At 38.3% G+C, this 13,575-nt stretch overlaps 1 protein-coding gene across 4 annotated transcripts in view; it reads right to left on the bottom strand.

Annotated features, from left to right (window-relative positions):
- The window catches only part of stxbp5a (syntaxin binding protein 5a (tomosyn)), a 112,713-nt gene that overhangs the window by 44,265 nt on the left and 54,873 nt on the right, over positions 1–13,575 (bottom strand). For all 4 annotated transcript variants that reach the window (XM_048206900.1, XM_048206899.1, XM_048206902.1 and 1 more), the window contains exons 5-7: positions 12,695–12,829; positions 3,423–3,486; positions 1,441–1,524 (exon numbers count right to left, since the gene is read on the bottom strand). In XM_048206900.1, coding sequence (XP_048062857.1) covers positions 1,441–1,524; positions 3,423–3,486; positions 12,695–12,829 — 283 coding nt within the window. The remainder of the gene's footprint in view (positions 1–1,440; positions 1,525–3,422; positions 3,487–12,694; positions 12,830–13,575) is intronic.

Raw genomic sequence — 13,575 nt, forward strand, 5'->3', positions numbered from 1 at the left:
TACTAATTCTGCTGCTCATTGCACCTCAGTGACCCCTTCAGCACTAATAGCTTCCCATGATCTGATATGATGTTAATTCTGCTGTCTATTGCACTTCTGTGACCCCTTCAAAGATAAAAAAAGATTCTCAGGCAACATCTGCATAACTAAAGACAGTCTGATCAATCTGTATGAGCCTTGCCCTGGTCTCTCCTCCATAATTATAAACAGTAAAGCACTATGGGGAGTCTGATAGACAAGCAATGGTGTTTCGTAGTACAGCCGTGACTCTCTGCTCAGCCAAAACGACACCTTGCTACCCCTACGGGGCAGTGAATTGTAGGACATTTATCTCTGCTGTACTAATCAATCAAGTTAAATGAAGGCAGGAATAAATCAGACATCCAGCCAGGCACAGTCATTCATCAGGGTACAGATGAGTTGTCCTCCGAGAAATTAACTCTAACCCACACACACATATACTCTAACTCACCAACGAGGGAGTTACAATAAGATATGGGTCTGACGTGTGACGTGTGTGTGCTTGTACATCTGAAAAAAAAAAAAAAAAGAGTGTGTGTCGGTTTTAATTTCTTTGCACTTTGCTTTGGGCTTATCATGCCCATCATAATAACTAATGTACGCTGGCTGCCACTGTTGACAAAAGCCATCGAACCAGCTTAAACTGGAGTGGCAGATTAACTATGTTCTATGGGGGCTTTTTCCGATGCATAATTCCCAGGCTATCACTGGGGTAAAAAATAAATAAAATGTAAAAAACCTGAAATGAAGTGTTCACAACTAATTCAAAAGATATTGAGCAAATGAATGGATGAATAAATTCAGAGGTGTAGCACAGCTGGAGGGGGACATTCCTCAAAAGTCCACATTTTAGGATATTTTTTTTGTATAGGGACAGTACAAAATGTCAAAAAAAAAAAAAAGATTTATTGTTCATAATTTGCATCTCATGTAAAAAATATAGTACAACAAAATTATAAATGTAATGACTATAAAAAGCTACACATAAATACTCTATTAGACAGTCATTCATAAATCTGAGGCTCAGTCAGATTTTTTTTTTTTTTTTTTTTTTTTTTGGAACATTCTGTAACCTGATTAATATTCATGAGTCATGCTGATAAGATTTATAATGTGTCCCTCTACTTTTCAGAACATTTCTAAAGAAAATGTCAATATGAATAAATGATTGAGAATAGGAAGAACTTAGCATCCAAACACACTCATTCCCTAAAACCAGTCTCTCCTAAAATAAAGATATTCTTTTGACGCTGCAGCACAAATTGAAGAACTATGTGCCTACTTAAAGAGATCTAATCAGCGTCCTTTATTAAAATCAAAACATCTCATGAATATTTGAGTGACGCATTTCCATATTCTAAGCGTTTGTGCCACTGCAGGCGACAGAAGCCCGGAACACAACAATGTAACAATACATACCTCATCATAAGTGTACCGGTAGTCAGCTCTCTTTGATTTCAAATCCCACAGCACCACGATCCCAGACTCAAATCCTATTATGAGCTAAAGCGAGAAGAAAGATGTGGGGGGGAACAAGAAAAGAAGGAAAATACGCCGTCAGTCTGTAAACCTGACCTGTAAACTGATGAGAGTTCATGCAGGAGGTGACATAAATCTAAAAGTACAGTAAATGATGTGTTTCAGCAAAGTAAATATTAAATAGCTGTTAGAGAAAGTTTGTCCTTTCATCTGATTGTTAATCCAAAACAAATGTTCATTCATTCTTAAACAAAATCAATAAATCAGACGAAACATTCCACTCTAAACATAGAAAATATGTGCAAGCAAGTTGTCATTTATTATTAAAGAAATAGCTCAGCTGGCAATGAAAATTGTATAATTTAAACTTGTCGTTCCAAACCTGTATGACTTTTATTTTTCTGTGGAATGTCTTGCTTTCTGATTTAAATTTTATCCTGTACACAAAGTTACTGTATAACTTCAGAAGACTTAAAATATTTGTTTTCAGATAATTTTATGGTGCTTTTGCATTGTTTCTTAAGCTTTAAAGGTCCCGTTTTTCGCGTTTTTTCGAAGCTTTGATTGTGTTTATAGTGTGCAATATAACATGTGTTCATTTTTCACGTGTAAAAAAAAACAGTATTTTTCACATAATTTACTTATCTGTATACCGCTGTTTCCACTGTCATAAAAACGGGCTGATGACTTCCTTGTTCTATGAAGTCCCTCCTTCAGAAATACGTAACGAGTTCTGATTGTGCCAGCGGTTCCTGTGTTGTGATTCGACAGCAGCTTAGCGAACCTTGCCCGGAAAGGTCACGCCTCTTACCATAACGTGGAGATGCACGCGCTCAGTGTTATTGTAAACATGTCTTTAATTTTACCCTATCAATTTGAGCCGGAATCAGACCCGGTGATTGGACTGCGGGATGAAAATAACAGCGTTTCGACGACATGGCGACAAACACACTCTACAAATGCAACTCTTGTGTATTCCTGTGGGCGGAGGTTAGTCAAAAAACTGTTTTAGTGACGTCATTAAAGAAGGAAGTAGAGGGATGTAGTCCAAACTGGCCGTTCGATGTAGGCGACTTCTGTTAAATAAAATATCTCGCTTGGCATTGAACTTTGAGCTTTAAAATTTTACAGATTTTATTTATACTCTAACAACAACATTACACACTAACTAAAGTTTGAAACATGGGATCACGAAGAACGGGACCTTTAAAGCTTCAGTACAGTTACTGAAAACGCATGGAAAACAACAACCAGGAAATGTATCAAAATTTCTTTTAAAAATGACGACAAGTCTCCTGTCATCTGAGTTTCAAACCTCTTTGTTCTTCTTAGAGATTCAGTGATAGTATATAAATTGATAAAGTGTCGTAGTTCTGTCAGCCAAGAGGGAGGGACAATGTCTCTAAAGACTTTAAGACCCATTAAGAACTGAGTGGACCTGTTATGGATCGATGCCCCGTTCAGGGGCAGAAGTGGGATGGGAGAGAGAGTTTGAGTGGATCATCACTGTAAAGGCACCTATGAGGAGCTCCCAGCTGCCAGAGAAAGAGACAGACAGTTTGTCATCCATATGAAGGCAAAACCCCAGCAGGTGTTTGCCGGTCTCTCTGCTCCCCTCTGACTGTGCACTAGCAATTAGCAAAGGTAAAATGAATGTCTAAAAAGATGCATTTGGAAGTAGCTGGAGCATTTGTTCATCTCCTTCATATCTCCTCGATCATTTGTTTTCAAAAACAACATAATTTGCTAACAAGCTGTGTGAGATTAGACCCAATTACTGAACTGTGCTGCACTGTAGGAAAGCAATGTCTTATGAGTTCAGAATGGAAAGAAACAAAAGCTTTGTCGGTGCAAGGGAAATTAATTATTCATGTCAGGGAGTGTTGATTTGTTTTCATGTAGTTGTGCCGGCATATCCATACCTTGCCCTCATCCATAGGATTGTCACTAATGTGAACCACTGGGCCGGGGTGGGCCTTGGAGGACCTGTGGGAGAGAGACAGATTTAGGATTGGTGTTAGGATCGAGGAGTTCAAATACACAACGGGAAATAGTATGAAGACAGTGAGGAAACGATCCTTGGGGATGTGTGTGTTTGACTCTGTGAGATGGAGAGAAAGGACATTTAAAATTGCATTTGACATTTTTCTTGTTATATACACTACAGTTCAAAAGTTTGTGGTTAATAAGAGTTAATAATTTTTATTTTTATAAGAGTTCATTTTTAATAAGAGTTTTTTTATTTGTTTGTTTTTAAAGTTGTCTCACCAAGGCTGCATCCATTTGATTAAAAATACAGTAAAAACAGTAATATTGTGAAATATTATTACATTTTAAAAACATTTTCTATTTTATTAATATATTTTAAAATGTAATTTATTCCTGTGATGGCAAAGCTGAATTTTCAGCAGCCATTACTCTATAGTATTCAGTGTCACATGATCCTTCAGAATTCCTTCAGAATCTACATTCTAATATGCTGATTTGCTGCTCAAGAAACATTTCTTATTATTATCAATGTTGAAGACAGTTGTGTTCCATATTTACTTGGAAAAGTGATTTTTTTTTATGAATATAAACTTTATATAACTTTAATATAATGTCACTTTACTGTCACTTTTGATAAATTGAATGCATCCTTGCTAAATAAAATTATTAATTCATTTAAAAAATAAATAAATAAATAAACTAACTTTGAGATGATGGTCCTCACTGCAGAACACAAAGATCCAGGGGGCGAGGTTGGATCCAGATCCAACTCCTCCCACTTTACATATCCCTAAACCTACCTGTCTCTGCCCCCTGGATCTAAACCTACCCATCTTCACCACCTGGATCTGGATCCAACTCCTCCCACTTTACATATGCCTTAACCTACCCATCTCCGCCCCCTGGATCTCATGTGTTCTGCAGTGAGGTGCTACTGCAAACTTTCGAATGGTAGTGTATGTTGTCATTTGTGTGATGTAATTATGAGTATGATTATGTTTCCCAAAATGCACCTAGAATGAATAAATCAGTTCAACACACACCAACTCTCAAATACATACCGATACATATTCCTAAGACACTGATAATCCACATATAACATCATAACACCCAAACACAACCCCAAAAATCCTTAATGAAAGAACAAAACAAACAAAACCATGATATATTCAATCTGGAGCTTCAATCTGCTAGCTACAGCCATTGTAGGTCTCTGACTAAAAACTGATACCTAGTGGTCAAAACCAAAAGCAAAAGTAATAGTTCAGTATTAGTAAATGTAGACAAAGACATTTGGTTAGCTTGTATGTTTGGTGCGGAATGGGTTGTGTAAGGGGCCCAACCTCATTTTCTTTCATAGGGCCCAAAATTGCTAGCGGCGCCCCTGCAGGTCCCTATAGAGGCATCTTATATTTAATGTTGTCCAACTGAAACCAACCTAATCTGAATTTTTCCATTCATATACTTAACTCCATTAGGCTTTTGAAATATGAAATATATAAGTCTCCACTGACATTCAGACAGTCAGTTTCAACCTCAAGATTATTCAAAGCTAAAATTTCATTATATACATAAAAGAAGCTTTGAGATCTCCCTGGGACACAATGGTGTAAGCGAGAAATTTTACAAGACCACTACTGCCCACTCATTTGCAGCCAATGAATAATATACCCTCATTACTTTAGTTAAGAAAGGGAGCAAAATATGGCAGTGTAAAAAGGCAGTGTATCTGCTGTTCTGATACACTCGGCTACAGTATCTTTCTCTCTAAACATTACAAAACAAGCTGCCTTGCCATCAGTAGGTGTTACTTTAGCGTGGACTATACTGTGGACACCCATAAGGCATTGACTGTACTGGCAGGAGTCTTATTCCTTTGTACCCTCTGACTACCCAGCAGGCCAACTGTGCTGTTGACGGCTCTCAGGCACAGGCTTAGACGCCTATAGTGGTGACAGCCGTGGCATAGACAGGGGTCCTTCTCTCCCCTCCAGCTACATTCTGTTGAGCTACAGCATGATGAGGAGAGACAGAGCAGTATACGTCTGTTATGGTGATGGAGGTTCGACAGACAGGGGTCCTGATCTGCATCTTTCTCCTCTAGAGTTTGTTGGGTGTCTGAAATGTGACTGACAGATACAGTGGGAATAAAAATCTGTAACATGGGACCCCTCATTTTTACAAAATGACATCATAAGAGGAGTCTTAAAAGAAAAATTCTACTTCAGAGTAGGGTCTAACCCAGCACAATAGGAATGACCAGTGACGTAAATGTACGCTGATTGGCCGAATGCACGCAAAACACCGGCACCCGCCGTTTAAAAAAAAAAAGTGTACACACACAGTTTATAACCTATATATTTACTCCACAAACTAACTCTACGAACATGGAAAACAGTGATAGGTGGACCTCTCAACCTTTATGCTAAGGAGAAAATCCAATGCAACTTTGAGCGGACCAAGCGAAACATGATTATGTATTTCTGCTCAGCTAGTGACGTTGGACATCAAACACACAGCGAACGCTAATACTTTTTCATATACTGTCTTCTTTCTTTGTATAACTGTTCTATCTAATAACATATTAGACAGACTGTTACACAGATCGTCAAATAATGAAGACGGAGAATGTGAGAGCTGTGTGCTTAGGGTCTGGCATTCTCAGCGCCGTAAAAATAGATGTCTGCCGCGGCGTCAAAAAAAAGTCACAACAACAAGCGCGCCTTACATCACTTCAGAGTTCCTACTGGTGGTGCGAATGCAACCGGAAAATGGCCCTAGGGGAACATTAGCTCTCGGAAAACCACCCTGGTGGCTAGTTCCTAGAACTACCTGGTGCGAAAGACCCTTAAAGATGCTCTAAGCGATCCTGGGTGGAGTAACTTCCTGTTGACGTTCGAAGTGTTGTCAAACAAAACAGAAGCTAGCTAGACCCTCCCTCCTCCTCCTCCTCCCCCTCCCCTCCGTGCTTCCTGAAACAGTCATGAACACGCATTTAAAATCATTCTTGTCAGTTATTGGCTGGAGCGTGTTTATTATGATTCGTGGTCCAGGATGCACCAGTTTGTTTTTATTGCCGTTTTCGGAGCTTGTGGCGACTACAGAGACTGCGTTTTTTTACAGTGTGTTCAGGGGACAGGCAGCTAGCGGATAGTGAGGAGATGTTTGCTGTATGTGACAAAAAATGTTTTGGCCTAAAAACGCGTGACATCGCTTAGAGCACCTTTATATTAACTTAACATTAACATAGCATTTAAAATGCTTGATTTTACCTTCAATTAGTTTGAAATGACTGAATTTGTTTATTCAAAATAGTTCTGAGTAGAATAGTATAATTCTATACTGTTTAATTGTATACAATACTATTGGCCGATGTCCAATAAATTACTTTTATTGGACATCGGCCAATAGTACTGTATAGAATAAAACAGGGGCCCCACAAGGCTGTGTGCTCAGCCCGCTGCTTTTTGAAACGCTCTACAGTGAAGAAGTGGCACAACTGGCTGAATGGTGTGGTACAAACAACCTGTCCCTCAATGTGGGGAAGACAAAGGAGGTTGTGATGGACTTCAGGACGGGCTCTGTTGAACACCTCCCACTGACTATCGGCAGCTCGACCGTGGAGAGAGTCAGCAGCACTAAATTCCGGGGGGTGCACATCACAGAAGATCTCACCTTGACCACTAACACTACATCGCTCTCAAAAAAGGCCCAACAGCGCCTCCACTTTCTACACCATCTGAGAGCACGTCTCCCTCCACCCATCCTCACCACATTCTACTGGGGCACTATTGAGAGTGTGCTGATCTGCAGCATCACTGTCTGATATGGGAACTGCAGTGCTGCAGACCATACAGTAGACAGTGAACAGAGCTCCAAGGATCATCTGTGTCCCTCTCCCCTCTCCAGCAAAGTCACCAGCATTGTGAAGAACCCCATCCATCCCTCCCACAGTCTCTTCCAGCTCCTGCCATCAGGAAGACTGTACTGGAGCATCAGAGCCCACTCTGCCAGAGCCCGTTCTGCTCAACAGCTTCTTTCCCCAGGCTGTAAGAGCCCTCAACTCAAATCCCCTCGCTCCCCTCTGAACCCCGTTCAAACCCCTACATCCTGAACCAGAAACATTAACACTCCCACCACACACTTAACATCTTGCTGCTAGTGTCCCCCAAGGACAGTTCATTTCAGAAAACGTTTACAGTTCTCATGTGCCATACTAGGTGAGCAATAGACTACTCATAGCTTGAGTGGGCCTTACAAACCATCAACCTTCAGTAATACTCTGGTCTCACCCTGTTGTGCACTGATCACTTTAATTACATTTCTCTTTCATCTTTCTCTCATGTACTGACCCTGTTTGCACTGTTTTTGCCTCGTATCTCTCTTTGCATGACTGCACTTCTCTGTATCACTGCACTGTGTTGTTTCATGTGTAAATTCAAGTGTCTACAGTTTTATGTAAAGTATTTGTATAGTTAGATTTCTCTTAAGTTAGATATGTGTACATTTATATAGTTTATATTTGTTTATATATGTCTTTGTTTTATATGTTTATATGTAGCATGTGGCCCTGTGAAGCATGACATTTCGTTCCCTTATGTCTCCACATATAGTGGAATGACAATAAAGCTCACCTGAACTTGAACTTGAATCAATATTTGCTGCTAAATCCTTCACATAAAGATTACTGAATTGTATTATTGCAGCAGTTACAGTATTAAATAGATAAAACAATCTTTTGTCAATCTGTTAGTCTCTAAGGTAAACAAAGAGCTGTTCACACAGGACACATTCACCAAAAAATTGCTCCTAGAATAGGAGAATGGGGGGGGGGGGGGGTTCAAAGGTCAGGGTATATGATTAATCCTGTTAATTTTATTGCATTTTGTATTGTCATTTTATGACAGCCCTAAAAAATACACATAATAATTATTTAAAATAACATGTAACCACAATGTTCAGTTGAGATATAAAACATTTTAACAAAAATCCCTTTTCAAAAAAAACCAAAAACATTTGTAAGTAGTATAATTCATCCTCTGTCTGATGTCATAAAATGCCAGGTAATCTTGTTGAGAGATAAAACTATCCCACCATTTTCATCTGTGGCATGCGCTGATGATTCTGATGTATTACAGTATATTCCATCGAGAAATGAACCTAACTTCACCCGACAGAAACCAAATTTAGTTCATGAGGTCAACGAATACATTTGGCACAAATTAAGCCCTGTTTGTGCATGTGTGTAGAGTTAAGAGACATAGAGTGAGCAAGAAAAAAAAGAGGGAAGAAGAATTAGAGTAGCACCCACACAGAAAGGTCAAGGTGGCGATCACGTTGAGAAGGTGACGGATTGTTAACTACTCTGTTCCTTAGACCTCAAGATTCCTAATTTATGTCCCCACAGTTCCCTCCTATCTCTCAGCCCTTACTTTAGGAGGAGCAGGCTGGATTTAGAGATCTGATCACCATGGCAACAAGAATAGGATGGGCAAAATCTCATTCTGTAACTGCCGCCCTCACTCCACACTGTCTCATTCACTCAAGACACCTTATGATTACATAATTTCACCCGTTTCACCTACATACACCCTCTTACCCACAATCCTTTTCTGAGGTCCAAAATAATTATTATACCAAACGTATGAACCGCCTATTCTCATGAATTCTCTCTGATTGTAAGGAACGCATGTTGACATGAAGTTTAATTTCCTGTCATTAGGAAAAACCACAGCACAGCATCCACTTCAATCCGTACCAGCTGTGCGTGTGCACGTATAAACGTAGGAAATCCAGGATGCAATGTGCTCACATTTTAAGCCATTGAACTGATTTTCTTTAAGCAGCAACACCTGTTGTGCAAACTGAGTATCTGAAATGGATGTCAGACGGTTAATAGACCCTCTATAAACATCATAAAGGTATCTGGTATATACTGTTTTAGTGACTGTACACTTATGTACACAATTGCAGCATGCCTCAAGACCTACTGCTGTCTTCTCAACCTTGGCCAAGGAGAGATCCATACATCACTGTCTTTGTTGGCGGAGATCTGGATTTATGACAGCGCTGTCACACATACAGACATGCACAGACTCGTTTCGAAACGCGGAGACAATCTGCTTTTCCGGAGGGCACGGTGGCGATTCTTTGTGCCTGACTTGAGACAGCCTATGCTGTAGTCTGTGCACCTGGGAACAGCCACCTAACATGCCTCAGAGTCCCCTTGTCAGTGTGGCATCACGCCACTCCATTATGCCCACCCTTAATCCCCCGACAGCCCACACAGTCAAGTGCCAAACTACATGCCCCCGTACTCTAAAACAACTCGCCGCTACTGACACCTGCAGCAACAAACTGTTTTTCTCAATGCCTGGCATCATGCCCACATCACCCACCACCATATTATCATCCCTACAGCAGAGTGGCATGCCAGATTTCTCCCTCTCAAACAGGCACAGACCATCTTGGTTAGCTGCTGTGGCATAGCTGCTACTGTGAAGTGCATTTTTAGAGTATTTATAGAAAGGATATTTACATACACACCTGATTTTAAGATACTTTCCACGTTAGCATATTTTTTGATGTGAGGAGTATTATATATGTTTGATTAATTATGATTTGAAAGTAATCTAGCATGAAAAGTAGCTTATTTTAAACACAGCTGATGTGTTTAACCTTCTCAACTGTCACAAATTTCAAAATTAAAATAAATTTGATAATTTACAAATATATATATATATATATATATATATATATATATAAATTCCCATTATTGGGATTATAAATTATGTGGTAACACTTTACAGTAAGGTTTCATTAGTTAACATGAACTAAGAAAGAATGAACAATACTTATAGCATTTATTAATCTTAGTTAATGTTAATTTCAACATTTACTAATACGTTATTAAAATCAAAATTTGTATTTGTTAACATTAGTTAATGCACTGTGAACTAACACGAACAGTGTGATTTTTATTAACTAATATTAATAAAGATTAATAAATATTAGAACAAATGTATTGCTCATTGTTAGTTCATGTTAGTTAATACATTAACTTATGTTAACAAATGAGACCTTATTGTAAAGCAATAATCAAACTTTTTTGATAAAAAAAATACACCTCTGAATACAAAATAATTTCACAAAAAATGATAAAAATGGAAAATAAATTTTTATTTATTTAAAAAACGTGAAATCAAAAACACCAGCAATATTTTCACTTTGTAATGTAGTTGAATCACTGAAAAATATAACAGTAAGAGAGAATAATAGATCTGAACATAACTTTTAATTTATATAAGCAAAAAATTTACATATTTCAGAGACGCTTTGGATGAACAATATATAATCAATGGCTGCAGTGAGCTCTTTTGACAACGTGTCACAAGCTCACCTTCTTGTACGTCTTCTCGCCAATGTCATGAGAAATCGAGTTCCCCCAGGATTCGGGTCTCCTTTAGGACCCAGGCAGTAATGCCTGATCAAAAGTTGTTATCACAATGTCTTGACTAATTATAACTTATTTAACTATTGTGTGATGTTTATTACTGTCATGTCATGTCTTGTTTTGGTATTGTTTCATGTTCACAGTTTATAGTTTTCATTGTTATGCTTTGTTTGTTTTATCATGTGATTTCCATTGCCCTCATGTGTTCATGTCATGTGCTTCCCCTGTCTCATGTGTCATGTTCTGATTGGTTGGTTTTGTCATGTGATTTCAGTTCTGTCTTTCCATTGGTCCATCGTCTTCATTGTTCACAGGTGTTCCTTGTTTGTCATTAGTCCCTTTGTATAAATAGCCCTCATGTTTCATTGTACTCTTGTCTAGCTTTGTTAAATTTAACCCGTTGTCGTGTCGTGTCGTGTCGTGTCGTGTCGTGTCTTTTTGTTCCTGTTTATGCCTGTATTTTGGATTTATGTCATTAAACTGCACATGGGTTCTAACTGCACTCGCCTCCAGTGGACTTCACCCTCCGTTACAATTACATTAAGTGCACAAACAACATGCTTGAAATATAAAATGAATGCCTATGTATTGCATAATAAAACAAACTGGAACCATGCCTAACAATGTATTTTTTATAAGGATAAGGATTGTTGCAATATGCTATGTTACATACTATGTTGAACATACTAAGTAATTTAATATTAATTTTACACAATAATAGTACACATTCATTTGAAACATGTAACTGGGAACTACATTGAAACCAAAAAACATACCTAATATAATATAAGCTAAGCTAGCAGGTTATCCGGGTAGATGTATGCTATGCTGCTACGTAAGCTAACTAAAAAAAAAAACAGTAAGAATGAGAAAATACTTGATTTCACAACCTATAGCTTCAGTTATAGTATATGAACCAAGTATTTTAAAAGATATTAATGGTCTTTATAACGCATTTTAAACTATATAAAGCATAATGTGATTTTGCAGGAATTGAAATCAGGCGCTAAAAATACTACCCATTAAAAGTCAGTTTAACCAATGGGATCACTCGGGGTCCTAAAAGAGACCCGATTCCTGGGGGGACTCGATTTCTCACCACACCGGAAGGTACTTGCTCATTTTGTTATTGACATATGCGACATAAAACATGTATGTGTGTGTGGGTTTGTGTGTCAGCGAAAGAGTGGAGAAAATGCTCTGCTTAGTGACATGAGAGTAAAGCCATGTTGACTTGCCCCTTTAGTCTGTCACTACAGGTACAACAGCAAAGGGCGGAGCAGCTCTTTCAACAATTGCCCTTCCTGTCGCAAGGGACACAACGTGTCTGTCTGCGAGTGTTCGTATGCTTAAGTACTAAAGCAGGAGGTAAGACAGGACATCTGTCTATACTTACACTGATCCGATCCGACACCTGTAAATGCATGTGTGTCTGTGTGTGCGCGCATGTCTACGCTGTCTGGGTCTCAAAGGCACTGCGGCCTTTTCGACGGGTCAGGGAGGAAAACAAAACTGCTGACAAAATGTTAAAATGAATAATTGAAGAACTCTGAGTATCTACTGAGAAGAGCGATGGAGGGAGAGCAGGTGAATTGACAATTTAAAATGGCGCTTGATTGAAATGATCGCTTAGTTACAAATAAAACATAAGGCTACAGACACAATGACAGATGTGACACATATGATATATTACAAATCATATTTCAGGACTCAGTGAGATTGCATTTCATTTCAAATGTGTGTGGCACTCACAGTTCAATGGCTTTGTTCCACATGATGGTGTATCCTGAGAGGGTAAAGGACTCCACATTCACAATGTGGATGTTTCCTCGTTCCGAGCCAATGTACAACCATTTACTTTGGAAGGGCAGATGACAGAACGTTATCCTAAAAAAGAGGGATGAAGAAAGAGTAACGGTATTATTATTTCCAATATATCAAATGTATAAATGAATAGAACCGCTCACATGCAAAACACTTCACCCACAAAGGCCTCATAGGTCTCCATTGAAATCGTAATACTATTTCTTATATTAATTATCTTTATTTGAATTTGTAAGATAGATTCCCAACAACATATTTTCATTGCATTCTCAGGTGTTACATTAGGTTATCTTTGTCCTTGATCCAGCAGGGATTCTCATACATCGTACTTTAAATTCTAGCTTCTTCTAGCTAAATTCTCAGCAGCTCAAAATTCACTGCAAGATGTAGCATACTGCTGCAAAATGGATATTTGAGCAACCTCATATAAAATCACAATGGATTAGATACACTGGAACCTATGCCCTTAGAAGTTTCTTCTGGAATAACAAAACTATTTCAGTTCTATAAAATTTGGGACGCTTTTCTCTCCTATGTGGAAATGTAATTTGATGTAGAAGGAAGGGCTCTGTGGTCATGCAAAGACTTGAAATGGGGATGTTGGAGGATCTGTATTAACTTATGATGGTCTTTTTTAACTGATTGTAAAGATCTTTAACAACAATTGTAAAAAAATATTAATAATAATAAACATTATTAATATTTTTTATTATTAAGTAAAATCTTTAATATTTAAATGTTTTAATGTACAGCAAAGAGATAAAATGGACACTTGCTTAAATATCCTTTTCAGAATTTTTTTGCTTAAA

Source organism: Megalobrama amblycephala, linkage group LG11, assembly GCF_018812025.1.
Source record: "Megalobrama amblycephala isolate DHTTF-2021 linkage group LG11, ASM1881202v1, whole genome shotgun sequence".
NCBI classification, from domain to species: Eukaryota; Metazoa; Chordata; class Actinopteri; order Cypriniformes; family Xenocyprididae; genus Megalobrama; species Megalobrama amblycephala.